The sequence below is a fragment of the Candoia aspera genome, chromosome 2, assembly GCF_035149785.1.
Source record: "Candoia aspera isolate rCanAsp1 chromosome 2, rCanAsp1.hap2, whole genome shotgun sequence".
Lineage (NCBI taxonomy): Eukaryota > Metazoa > Chordata > Lepidosauria > Squamata > Boidae > Candoia > Candoia aspera.
In genome coordinates, this window is record NC_086154.1 from 231,687,984 (window position 1) to 231,701,936 (window position 13,953).

At 38.3% G+C, this 13,953-nt stretch overlaps 1 protein-coding gene across 2 annotated transcripts in view; it reads left to right on the forward strand.

Moving 5' to 3' along the window:
* MCCC2 (methylcrotonyl-CoA carboxylase subunit 2) overlaps positions 1 to 2,667 on the forward strand; it is a 44,641-nt gene extending 41,974 nt beyond the window's left edge. For both annotated transcript variants that reach the window (XM_063295495.1, XM_063295496.1), the window contains exon 17: positions 2,458 to 2,667. In XM_063295495.1, coding sequence (XP_063151565.1) covers positions 2,458 to 2,575 — 118 coding nt within the window. In that variant the 3' untranslated portion in view covers positions 2,576 to 2,667. The remainder of the gene's footprint in view (positions 1 to 2,457) is intronic.
* Positions 2,668 to 13,953: the final 11,286 nt, after the last annotated feature.

A 13,953-nucleotide genomic window follows, 5' to 3' on the forward strand; every position in this document is an offset into this window, starting at 1 on the left:
ATGGGCAGGAGAACCTGGCAAACTCCCAGGTGAATCTCGGGTAGAATTAGCTATTTTTTAATAATGTAGTGCCATGGGTTTGTGTCTGTGTCTGTGCGCATGTGCGTGTGGTGCTCAGATATTTTCATTTTCATTATTAACTATCTATAAAGCAAGTTTCATATGCGAAGTGGGTTGTTGTGCACTGCTACAAATAATCCACTCTCCCATTTTAAAGATGAGAAGGTGAAGAATAGTAATTCTCCTCCTCCATGTGTGTCAGAGGAAATTCTAAAAAACGATCTTGAGGGAACTGAATAGTCTCTCTTCCAAATCACATTTGTTTACCATGATTCTCTAGAGAGAGGTTTGCTTGGAGCATTGTATATTTCATAAGGTATCAAGGCAGCTAACATTTCTCTTAAAACAAGTAAAATAAAATGTGTATTTATGATATAATTTAAAATGCTTTTATTGAGTAACAGCAGTAAACCCATATATATTTTAAGAGCTTGAAAAACTCGTTTGAAATATTACACAGGCTAAGAATCATGCTTCTCTTCTAAAACAAAGTGAAATTGATTACCACAGCTGATAGATTTCCAGCTGTAACTAAGATAATTATGACTTACTAAATAGTGTTAATAAGGGTCAGCTTATTATACTTACATGCTTACCTTTTGGGGAGGGTTGCCTTTGAGTCAGCCTAGTCCCTGTAGTTTTCTTGGAAAGATTTCAGACAAACATTAAAAATCAAATTCACATATGGTACAGCTGCACATAATTTTTATAAATGCAAAGCAGCACCATGATTGATGCCACTAGCAAGCCTATTTATATTCAGGATCACCCATTTTCAACAAAAGAGTAGGACAGGTTCAGACATAAGACTAAATCAATATGAAACCATGGTTTAGGAACTGTAGATATATTAGGATGATACAAATCTGGGAATGCTTTTATAATGCTAGAAACTGGGAGACTGTGAGTTCTAGTCCCACCTTAGGCCTGAAGGTGACTTTGGGCCAGTCACTCTGTCTCAGCCGAGGAAGAAGGCAGTGGCAAACCACTTCCAAAATCTTGTAGAAGACTGATCCATGTTGTTGCCAGGAGTCAAGACTAACTGAAAGGTACCCCTCCCCCCCACAAAATACAAGGATGGACATAAGCCATTGGACATTTATTTATTTATTTACAACGTGAATTATAAGTTGTGGAAACAGAAGAGCTGCTTTTATGCTTTTTATTTTAAAAAAACAATTTCCCTATAAATTATATCTCACTCTACAGTCAGGATATTTGCTCCATAGCTGCATTTCCTCATCAAATGTTCCAGGCTAGAAACTTTCATATGCAGAGGTCTTAATTATCAGGAGCCATTAGCCAGACATCTTTTTAATGAGCTAGATTAATCTGCTTAGAGAGCTCTAAAAGGAGTTTAATCAGTTTACCTTGTAACAAATGTCATGAGCAGCTTTCTCCTGAGCCTTTGTTCCTTTTCTTTGCTGAAGTTGTGTTATGAATTTTTTACAAGGAGAGATATGATTCATGTTCTCACCATGGGACTTGATAGGTTGTTCAATAATTAATGCTCTGTCCCACTACTGAAGACAGTTCTTACTAAACAAAGAGAAAGCTAATGTGATTTGAAGAAAGCAGTCTTTATTCTACAGTGAAAAATCATTCAAGTGGTCAATAAAATCTCAGCTTCCCATAGCAAAATTGTGTTTTGCAGATTTAAGGATTGGAAGTCTTCCTCAGCATGAGACAGTATTTACAGTATATTTATGTTCCGTCTTTCCATACAAGCAGGTCTGTCAGGATAGTTAAATAATACAATAAAAACACAATAGTAAATTAAAAGTGGTGCAATATAAAATAATTGAAATACCTGTACAGTCTTAAAAATGAAAATCATCCTTAGAATAGTTCAAAGGCCCTGGTCAAAAAGCTATATCAGTGCCTCTTTTAAAGGAGGAGGGAGGAGGGAGAACTGTAATTGCGAAGAGAGTGTGTTCTCTCCTTTGGGGCTGGCACAAGGGAAGACCTTCTCTACCTGACTAATGGACCTCTGAAAGTATGGGCATCATTGCAATGTCCTGTTTTGCTGATTTTACTATCTGGACATATTCAGGTACTTGTGTTAGGATAATGATACTTTCAAAATATTTCCATTTTTCATTTAAGCTTCCTATCTTGGCTTATCCTAGTAAAGAAAATGTTGCTCAGGTTTGGTTTTAATTGGAAAAGAATTCAGGTCTTGTTAATACTCAGAGTTGAAATAATATTATGAGTCCACCTGACAGCAGTTTTATCCAGTTTTCTGCACAATCCAGAAAAAAACAGACAATCCTGAGCTACTCCAAAATTCAAACTACAGCAAACTGCATGTTTGCTGTAAAATCAGAATGTGGTTATGGTACTGTTTTAAAAGTCCAGTTTTCCCCTAACTATTTATTTTTGTGACATGTGTTTCAGATTGTGGGATGATGGAATCATTGATCCAGCTGATACAAGACTTGTTTTGGGCCTTGGCCTTAGTGCGGCATTCAATGCACCCAGCAAGAAGACAGAGTTTGGCATATTCAGAATGTGATGTGAAAGGCTTACCAGTGGTACCTTTAGATAAGAAATAAAATCAAATGGTCTAACATGATCAAGAAACAAAATAAAGATTTGCACAGTAATGCAGTTGGGTTTAATTTTCATGCATCTTAAAAAAAATATTTAATCTAGCTCTTACACAGTTAAATAGATATGGATGTCAGTATTTGTAATCCACTCAATCACTGGAAATCAGATCCATCAATTCACATTTTAAAGTATATTGCAGCAAAAGAACAAAAAAGCAAAAACACCCCTCCCCCCTTCAGTAGGACATATAAAGTAGAAGAGGGAAGGAGCAAAAATAAAATGCAACAAACAATAGTAAATATTAGGAGAATAATACAGCTCAATTTTTAAACAAATTAAGTCTCCACTGCATAAATCATATTGTTGAGTTTTTTGATAAACAGCCAGTTCAAAGGTTAAGAGTACACACTTTTCAACAAGCCAGCTTTTGGTGTCTAGTGTAGAAATATCTTTTCAAGAAGACATAGCAATGTAGTTTTTTGGAGGGGGGGCTACAGTCTAGGCAAGACAGATCCAGATAGATGAATTCACAATGAACATATTTTAACAACGTATTTTTGAATCCAACTCTAATCAAAACCTTATTAACAATATTAAGAGATGCCTTGAAGATTATATTTATCTTTGTTAAATTTATCAGTTGTTGATAAAACTGAACTGTTTAGCACCTAAATAAACTTTCACCTAATGGACTTAAAAATATGAGTTTCCAGGACCATAAGCTTAGTAGGTGCAATCCGAGAACATAACCCATGTTCTAATTTTATATATTGCTATTTGGGAGGTTATTATTTTGATAGGTTACACTATCAAAAATTAGCAATAAATTGTGTTAATCCCATCTTCAGCTCTTTTTAAATAAGGTGTGAGAATCCAGCCAGCCTCTGACTCAGAAAACAAAACTCTTTCTGAGTCAGAGGAGGAAATAGAAACTTACCAGGCTGAAACCAGGAAAGCAAAACTCAGAGATGAGTCAGCAGTGCGGGAAGAGTCACAGGTGCTGATTGGCCAATATTCGAAGGAGGATTTGAATCCTCCAATTAGCACACGCCAACAATGGGCAGAAAAGCATGTGAAGGAGAAGGCAGCCTAATTGGCTTCAGAAGGGCATAGGTGTGCAAAGGATCAGCATAAAAGGCAGATGTGCGAAGAGCAAGCTGCCAGAGACAACTGATCCTTCAAGCCTGCAGCTTCTGCAGAAGAGTCCTTACCCGTGTCACAGACAGCATCTGTTACTTAAAAGGAATCAGTGCCAGCGTTCTCCACTGAAGAGGACTTGAATCCTGCTTCTGCTGCCACCGAGGATCATCTCCTCGCCAAACCCAGCAACCTCAGTCTCAAGTCCAGCCTCGGATCTTCGTGGTCACCTTGTGTACATTCCAGGTGCGCTTCTCACTCTGTTTTGAGGTTCCAGCTGTGTCCAGAGTCTCCAGTCCAGCCTTGTCGTGCCTCAAGTCCGCAGCCTCGCCCCGAGCCTTCAGTACAGTCTTGCAACGTTTCTAGCTCACAGCTTAGTTCCAGGTTTTCAGAACAGATTCAAGGTGCCCCTGACCTCCAGTCTCGCTGTGGGTCTTCTGCCCAGTTTAGCCACACTTCGGGTGCTCAACCTTGTTCCAGAGTTTCACAACTATCTTGTTGTGCACCAGATTTGCAACCTTGTTTAGAATCTGGTCCAGTCCTGCCGTGCCTCAAGTTTCTTGCCTAGTCCAGAACCTCCAGCTGAGTCCAGCCTTGCTCCGAGTTCTCAGTCTTGTTCCACGTTCCTAGTCCAGAGTGTTCAGCCTAGTCCAGAGTCTACAGCTGAGTCTAGCCTTGCTCCAAGCTCTAAGCCTTGCTCCGAGTTCCTAGTAACGAATATCCAGTCTAGTCCAGAGTCTTCAGCTGAGTTCTCAGCCTTGCTCTGAGTTCTTAGTCCAGAGTATTCAGCCTAGTCCAGTGCCTCCAGCCGAGCCTAGTCTTGCTTCGAGTTTTCAGCCTTGTTCCGAGTTTCCAGTTCTGAGTATCCAATCCAGCCCAAGTCATTGAGTCTAGTCCAGTCCAGTCACTAGAACCCAGACGTATCCAGGGGATTCCACCCAGCCTCGTCCAGCCTTCTGGTGCCAGCCTAGTTCGAGTGGTGTTCCAGTTCGAGGACATTCAACTTCAGTTCCAGTAGCGTCTTGTGCTCCAGCTTGTCTCAGCCTTCCAGCCTCCGTTAGATAATCCTGCTCCGCCACCTTGCTGCAATCACTTCCTGCAATCTTGCCGGGTTCCTTGTTGCTGCCCAGTTGGTCTTGATTGAAACCAGTTCTTCCTTGATTCTAAGGACTTATTTATTGTAAATAGTTATTCAATAAAGAGTATTTTTGATATTTAATCTGCCTGGCCACCTCTAAGTCTGATCAGGAAATAAGGGTTGAAAATGGGATTAACAAAATCTATTGTTAATTTTTGCAAGATTTTTTGAAGAATTGATCCAGAAAGTCAATTTTTCATGAGCGCAAAAATCAAACTTTAATTTCTTTCCTAGTGACATCCAAATGCATTTACCTGCCATTGAATTCACATTATACAACACATTTTATCTTTGTTCTATTAATTCCAATTTTAATTTAAATCACATAAATTGTTAAGGATTCAGCAATTCACATATTTGTAATATAATTAATCAATTTAAGCATAAGTATTTTCATAAATTTCATAACAGTTGTATTAATAGCTGGTACTTAAGACTACGAGAACACTATTTTATGTTGCTCTGCAATCATTCTGTCTCAAGGATTTTGATTCCTCCTTCATTTTCTTACCATTGACCTGTAAATACATAGCAATTAATAATGGAGTAGATGGATTCCAGCAAAGATTGTATTTCTTTTTGGAATAGTCTTCCTGCAATGGGAGCTGATAGATCCTTGCCTTTCTGAATATCCTGGCACTTTGTAGGTCACTGCATAAAAGGCCAGTTTTTGTTCCAGGACTGTGAAATTCAGGTGTAATTTAATAAAATGAGAGAAAATCTGCATCTAGTTTTTGAGTATTGGGGTGGAGAACTGTACCACTCTTCGAGACTATAATATTTTATGTCATTATCTCTGAGATAAGTCATTCTCATTTTGGAGATGAGGATCAGAAACAGAAATAATGTTTGTGGATTATTCATCCAATAATGTCTCACTGATGAACTGAGTATTGACATTCAATGATGCATCAATTAGTATAGAAAGACTCTCTATTTCATCATCTACAAGGCAAATAAACTTGGGAGAAATATATAGGAAAAAAGCTAAAAGTGGATTGAACACTTTCACATTTAAAATCCTAAAGTATGATGTACTATACAATATCTTCCTGCTCAGAAAGGGAGATTCCTTCAACTTCTATTAACACTCCCTTCATAGGCTTGTACCTATCAATTGTTATAAGCAAGTTTGGTCGAGTGGTTAAGGGGTTGGGCTAGAAACCAGGAGACTGTGAGCTCTAGTCCTGCTTGAGGCGTGAAAGCCGGCTGGGTGACCTTGGGCCAGTCACTCTCTCTCAGCCCAGCTCACCTCACAGGTGGTCTCTCTCAGCCCAACTCACCACAGGTGGTGGCTGTGGGGAAAATAGGAGGAGGAAGGAGTATTAGGTATGTTCACCGCCTTGAGTTATTTATAAAAATAATAAAGGTGGGATAGAAAATAAATAGATAAATAATGCTTTATCTACATACCTTTACTTTTGAAAAAAGGCTTGTCTAAAGGGATGAATACTCTGCTAATACAAGGCTGGGTGATTTGGGCAGGGGGATTGGAAACATTGCATTGGCCTCTGAGGAACCTTTGGGAGTTTGAGCATGCAGGTGGTTTGGAAGGTGGGACAAATAGTTGGTGGGTGGGACAAATTAAATAGTCCATCCATTCTGTCATTTAATCTTTGGGCAAGAAGATAGAGTTGAAATATATTCTTATCCCAGTCCATCATCCTCTATAAGAAAGCTACCTTTCTTCTACTAACAAGATAACCAGTGACCCATCCTCACTGGCTACTGATGCCTGTCAGCTGCATTGTAGAGAGTGGCTGAGGATTGCAGGTGATATATGTACATATGTGATATAAAGGCACTCGGGGTCATCAAATATTAAAATAAAGCACTTCAACAATTGTTTTGTTAAATGATACATTTCCTCTTGTCTCAGTATATTGCTCTAGGCTGGTGAATAATGTCTTATGTAAACATTAGTTAGACTGTTCATTTGTTAAGTGATAGAGGGTGGACAAACTAGTTTAAAAAAAATCTGGCTTTTGCTGAAAATTACGTTCTTAGGCTGCAAGCATTCCGGCAGAGAGTGGTAATTAAAACCCTCCTTGAGCAAGGCGTTAGTCATCAATAATCTTGAGATACATATAATGAAAAAGGACCAATTTCTACCCATTTCATACCTTTGAAAATTAGTAACTTTCACGGATTATTAACAATGTGAAATACTGGTTTTTTTCACCAGGATGCATTCACAATAAATATAGCCTAGTGTCAAAATACATTCTTGAATAAATGTAAATGGCATTGTTCCACAGTTAATGTTTTTAAGCAGCAAATTACTTTTGAAACGTAGCTTGGCCATTGGCATGATGGTGCTTACAGTCACTACTGTTGAACCTGAAAAAGGGCATGCTGAGATATGAATTATCTTTCAGGGAGGGATGGCTGAGGACAAAGCAAAAAGCTGGATTCCAACTCTACCATCTTCATCCCAGAGAATGACTGTGGGACCCAGAAGTATTCTAGAGGGAGGGAGGGAGGGAGGGAGGGAGGAAAAAGAATTATGTTTTGAGAAAGTTTGGGATAGTGACAATGCAACCAGGAAGGGCTGGAAGCTAAGGAAATAGAATAGGGCTAGTCCGTGGAGGAAAGGGAAAATGCAAAAAGGAGACGTCTCTCCTTGGATCTGAGTGTGCCTGTATTTGGAGGCGTGATTCTGGCAGACAGCAACATTAATAACCGGGCAGAGTGAGTTTGGTATTTTAACACTGCGGGGGTGAGAAATAGTTTGAAAGGAACTCTGAAATCTGAATGAGATGGTTGTAGATACAAATAGATTTCTTTTTAGGGGACTGAATCCACCATATATTTGGGTTCTCAGGCTAATTCATTAGCTTCACTAATTTGCATTTCTGTGAATTCCAAACGTACCTACCGGCCCCCAAATTAGACATCCCTAAGGTAAATTTTGAAATTAATCTATGCAAATTTATCTCCAGTTATGTGTACTGGCAGAATTCATCAGTTGGAAGTTTGAACAAAATGATGAGTTTTGAGGAGGAAACTGAAATGCTGATTTAGAAACATTCACATCTAGTTATCTGAATTCTTTAATCTTCAATATATTGAAAAAAAATCTGGACAAGTCAGAGGTGCTCACTGTAGGGAGTCACAATTCCAGGAATATTGTCGATCTCCCTGTTCTGAATACGGTCGCATTCTCCCAGAAGGACCAGGTACAGTTAAGGAATCCAAGTTTATATCTTGTTTTCCAGCTTGAAGCAGCAGCCCTCCGGTTGATATGGCAACTCTGCCCCTTCCTGTTATAAAGTAACCTTAAAAATGGTGCATGCATTAACAGGCTCCAGCTGTGTTTACTGTACCACACTGTATTGGCAGGGGGTGGAACAGGGGCTGCTTTTCTGTCTAGCTGAGCAATTTGACTCAGCAGCCAAGAATTCAAAGAGACCACATTAGACCACGGTTGAAATTGTGTTTGTTGCCAGTTTGTTTTTAAGGGAAATATACAAGGTGCTGGCTATTCCTTTAAAGCTGTATTTAGTTTGGGTCCTGGCTATTTAAGAGAACACATTTTTCTATATGATGCTCTCTCCCCCTTTCCCCCTCTTCTGCTCCATAGTATGATCACCTAAGGAAGGTGGCCTACAGAAGTCATGGGCTGGTCTTGGGATGACTTGGATGAGGCCATTAGTGCATTTGGCATCACTGTTGTGCTTTGAAATGCATTTGGTGATGCCTTTAGAAGCCTTGAAAACACACCTTTTAAAACAGGCTTTTTACTTGGTGTTAAAGGTTTTTAATATTTGCTTTTCAGATGGTTTTTATTGTAAATCACTGAGAGAACTTTGAAGTTACTGTACTTACTGGCATCTAATGAGTTTACTAAAGAAAATAAAAGAGTAAAATGCCTTGCAAGCAACTTACTAAAATGACTCAGTCTTCTAGAACTAAAGATTGTGTAGATATTTCTAATTACATTTTCCGTTATCCTCTGATATCTTAGCCACATGGATGGGAAATTATGGGACACAACCTTAAGTTTCAATGGTGTAAAATGTGTTCTAACATATATAGTAATATAGTAATATTTGATATTTACCAAAATCAACCTTTCATTCATGCAGGCTTTTTCAGACTGTGTTCCTTGGAGTCCTAGGGTTCTGCATGAATTTGATGGGATTCTGTGAGAGGCTAAGGACAAAAGAAAAACATTCACTCAAATGCAGCCAATTTTATGTCGCTAGAACTTTTCTTCTTGATCAGGGATTCCAAGGTTTTTTTTAACAGGGTCTACAGCCTGAAAAAGTTTGAAAATTCCTCTGTAAATGTAGTTGATATTTGCCTGACCCCTTTCTTTATTAAAATTAATTTAACTCTCACAAAGTCTGAATCTGTATTTCTTTAATATTTCTCCTTGACTTTCTGGGCTAGAAGGCATTACTGAAATTTTGAGAATTTGTCTTGGGTGTTTTTACAAAATGATTATTATGATGGGGCTTGCCTATTCACAGAATGGCTGTAATTGTGGATGTGACTATTCACAACACACCATTTTTACCAAAAGACAAATTACTTTGGATGCTTGTCACTACCCTCTCTGTCCTCAATACTTTTATTTGCTTTTTTATCTGCGCCAGTCAATCCATTTCCAAATATAACATTTGGTCCATTTTTATTTTCTAAGAATGCCAATGGGATCCAAGTGTGGCTTAGGGATTTTCTTTGAAAAAACAGATGGAAGCTGACACTTCGCTTTGGAATGCACCAGCTTTTCATTTAATATTTATTTTAATTTTTAAAAAGCCCATTAAAAACTAAGGGGAGGGGTGCAGAATCGTTCCATGTACTATAATTTTATTTGTTTAGTTTTGGTTTTAGTGGAATGTATAAACTCTGCCATTGTGGTTTGTACATCATGGTTTATTGATTATCAAGAACTAGGCAACCTGAACCTGCAACTCTCCTGTTGTAGCCAATATTTATTTTGCTTTCCCCCTCCTTCAAGTCAGCTCTAGGATAATAGAAAGTCTTTTAGATCATTTTGCCCATAGCCTCAAAGTAATGAATGGTATAAATCTTGTGCTAACCCTCTTGCATGTGGGAAAAGTATAATGAGAGATTATCATATTAAACTAATGAAACCAAATATGTAGATGTAAAAAGGAGTCACTGAGAAATGGGGAATATGGGACTGCAAGGGAAGGAAACAATTACAGAGAATTCTTATTACACTCAATACAATAATCCTAGCTAAACTAGGTTTATGGTTACTTGCTTGACTATTTTGGACTTCAGCACTTGTTCAGAATTTATTTTAGAAACTTGTAAGATTGTCTGGGTTTCCTATCTGAATGCTGTTAGGCAGCCCCTCTTTGCTACTTCTATTTTCTTTTTGCTTTCTCCCTACTTTCATGTTGTCTTTTGAGCACTACTCTCAGTTTTGAAGGATGAAGTTAAGTCACAATATCAGCAAGAATCTGAAGAAATTCATTTTCCTGAATCTTCCTGTGCATACCCTAAGATCATCTTCAAAGTGCCCGCTGTGGGTGACCTCCCAAGGTGAGGTGACTTTGGAATACCCTCCCCAGTGAGGTAAACATGGCACCAACCTATTCTCTTTTCAATAGTAGGAAAAGTCATTTTTATTCTCTCAGGTCTTTGCTGCTGTGATTTTTTAACATTCTACTATTATTATCTATTCACTGCCTTTTGTTCCTTATTTCTTTATATTTTACATAATCGTAATGTACATTTTCCCTGATGTAAATTAGTGTTTTAATTGCTGATTTTTTATTGTAAACATTTAAAAAATAATAATAAACATATTGTTATTTTAAATAAATAAAGTGAACTTGGAGAGGCTGATTGTTGTTTTGCCTAATGTAGCAAAATGTTCCATCTGTAATGTCATAGATCTACCCAGCAAATCTGAAAAATATCTGAGACCACTTTCCTAAAAACCCTGTGAATGAATCATAAAAATGCATAATAAATTTCACCAGTTGTGCCATTGTATATATACATATGTATAAAAATTACATCTATTCAGGCTACTCAGTGTGGGGAGCAATTTACTAGATGTTTTTTGATGTCTTTCTTGTGCTGTATTAAAAATTAGAACTGATTATCATAATCCACATGGCCACTTACAACTTAATTCTATGTACATGTGTTTGTGTGCATGTGTGTATGCACATTTATTGTGGGCATTTTTTTGGAATAAATTTTATTAAATTTCAAGGAAAGAATAACAACTACAAAAAACAAAAACTACAAAAAAAGAAAAAAAAACTAAAAAAGTGCAGAAACAGAAAAAAAAATTAAATTTACAGAAAAGTGTGGCTTCCCACTTTTAACAGCAAGGTTATACAAAATTTCTATAATTGATCTCTTACTCTCTGTTAAACCAAAACACCACATTATTTTTATAGGTCATTCCACTTTAACGCATAATAAAAATCACTAAGTACAGTTATTCCTCCCCCTTATATTAAAATGAAGAAAAAGGATTTCGTATAAATCTCTTGAACATCTTTCTCCCCTCCAAAAGATAAAACATACTATTATTCCCTTCCTACCACTATTCTATACATTTCTGTCTACTATAATAAGAATCAGATTAAAAAGCACATAAATTGTCTGCTATTATACTTAATAATAGAACAATTATAGGTAAAGGTAAAGGTTTCCCTTGACGTAAAGTCCAGTCGTGTCCGACTCTAGGGGGCGGTGCTCATCTCCGTTTCAAAGCCTTGGAGCCGGCGTTGTCATAGACACTTCCGGGTCATGTGGCCAGTATGACTCACGGAACGCCGTTACCTTCCCGCCGAAGCGGTACCAATTAATCTACTCACATTTGCATGTTTTCGAACTGCTTGGTGTGCAGAAGCTGGGACGAGCAACGGGAGCTCACCCCGCCGCGCGGTTTCGAACCGCCGACCTTCCGATCGACAGCTCAGCGGTTTAACCCGCAGCGCCACCGCGTCCCACAGAACAATTATAATAATCTCAAAATTCAAAACAGTAAATCCAAATCTTTAAAGGCAAATAGCATCAGTCAAATCCTTAAAGCAAACCAAATGAATATTCTTCAACCCTTATCCCACTTCAAAATAAACCAGAGCAATTACATATACCCACAATGTATACAGAGTTTTCCTCTTAAAAAAAGAAAACAGCCCAACTGCCCCCCTCAAAAATTCCAGGTTCTTTTCATGGCATTCCACCAGGAAATCAATACTTATATCTTGCAGATCACTCTCTCCCTTGGATTTCTCCAACTCCACTATCCAATCTTCACCCAGCATCTTGATAAAAATCCCAACCTCAGTCTTAAAAAAAACTTTTCTATCACTCCCAAATTCCTCAATTTCATCCTCCACATCCTCAACCTGATGGCACATTTTAGATCTCATATTTTCCACAATGTCCTGGATGTCTTGCGTAAAAGTTTGATAGAAGTCGGAAGAAATCTGTTTAAGATCCTGGTGAAGGTCAGAAAGTATCTGTTTGAATTCCTCCATGTCTCACGCAGTATTATGGTGCCCCTAAGAGCTTAATCAGCGAAGGTTGAAGATATTTGAAAGTTGTTTACTTAAAGTGAAAGTGAATAGAGTATTTCTCAAGGGAAAGTGAACAGAAAGCTGAAGGTTCAAATCAGCCAATTCAATGTGTAGGAAAATGCTAGTATCTTCAAATTTAACACAAAAATAATAACAGGAAGACAATTGTTTACTTCCAAACTTTAGAATTCCCTTTGGAAGGAAAATGAAAATTCAAAACTTAAAGAATTTTAGTCCCAAAAATAATGTTAAACACCAAGAGAGCTGGCTTCTCACAGTAAAAAGCCTCTCTTGGGTACACATATTTTAAAAAATTGCAAATTGGTGATTTAGAAATTGGGTGGCCAGTCTTAGTGTCCCTTTAAGGCTACAGCATGGCTTGGAAAGTGATAAAATCCCCACCACCGGGCTGCTCTTACCCATTGACCACGAAATGTTGGGATCTTCTGGCTACAAACAACTGTCCTGAGGGCAAATGGGATGATTCCAAGTATTCTCCTTAATCTGGAGATAGTTTTTGGGCTTCAGGAAGCCTTCCTGAGCCAGAAAAAAGCCACCACATTGTCTGCTTCACCTGCTGATGGAGCGGGCGCAGCTGTTCAGTCCACCATTCCTACCAGAAGCCATTAATTGTGGGCATTGACTCACTACTCAACACTGTGTTGACTCATTACTCAACATTCTCCATTGCTCTCCATTAGATTAGATAGTGAAAAGTGAAATAAAAGTACATTTATCTATGTATTGATGACACTTCAACCCAAACCTCCAGGCCACTTCTTACAATGCTTTCATGTGAATCATAAATACCATGAAAGAGGTGACACCACAATCATTAATGCCCAAGGGTTCATATAAAAATCATCTGTAGCATTTCTAAGTGGTCCTGGCAAGAAGTGCTGACAGCAGGAAGGGTCCCTGTATCCATTGGCACTGAAAACCAGTATGAGATCCAGGAAAACCAACCATATAGAACTCATATATTACTCATGTAAATCATCTTTTGGCAATGAAGACAAATTGGACTGGATCTAAATAATGATCAAACATAGCATACTAAGCTATGTCTGGCTTAATCATGGGTTGTTGACAAAGCCACAATTGGCTGAGTTCACATTTTGAACTACTTAAACCATTATTTACAAACCACAATGGAGAGATTCACAAACAATACACAAAGTGACAGTGTATTTTGTTTTTGGCTGTCTGTGTGATGTGCACCTGGCAATTCAGCAGCATCCAGAGATGCTTAAAACTGATACTGTTCTAAGTTTTTGTTCAGAAATTGCTAGCTACTTTATCTAATCGCTCCTCTTGTATTTTGTTTTCTTTACCCTCCCCGTGCTCCTGTCTGCCCTGAAGGAAATTAAGATCCTTGCCTAACTCATCCGTCAGATTCCCACCCCCTTCCACCGCCGCCCACCGCCACCGGTACCCGCTGGTGGATTGACGTATCACAGTGCAATAAGCTTTGTCAACAGGTGACTCCAACAATCCGTATAAAGACCCCTCCGCGAGACTCAGCTACATTTCAGAACC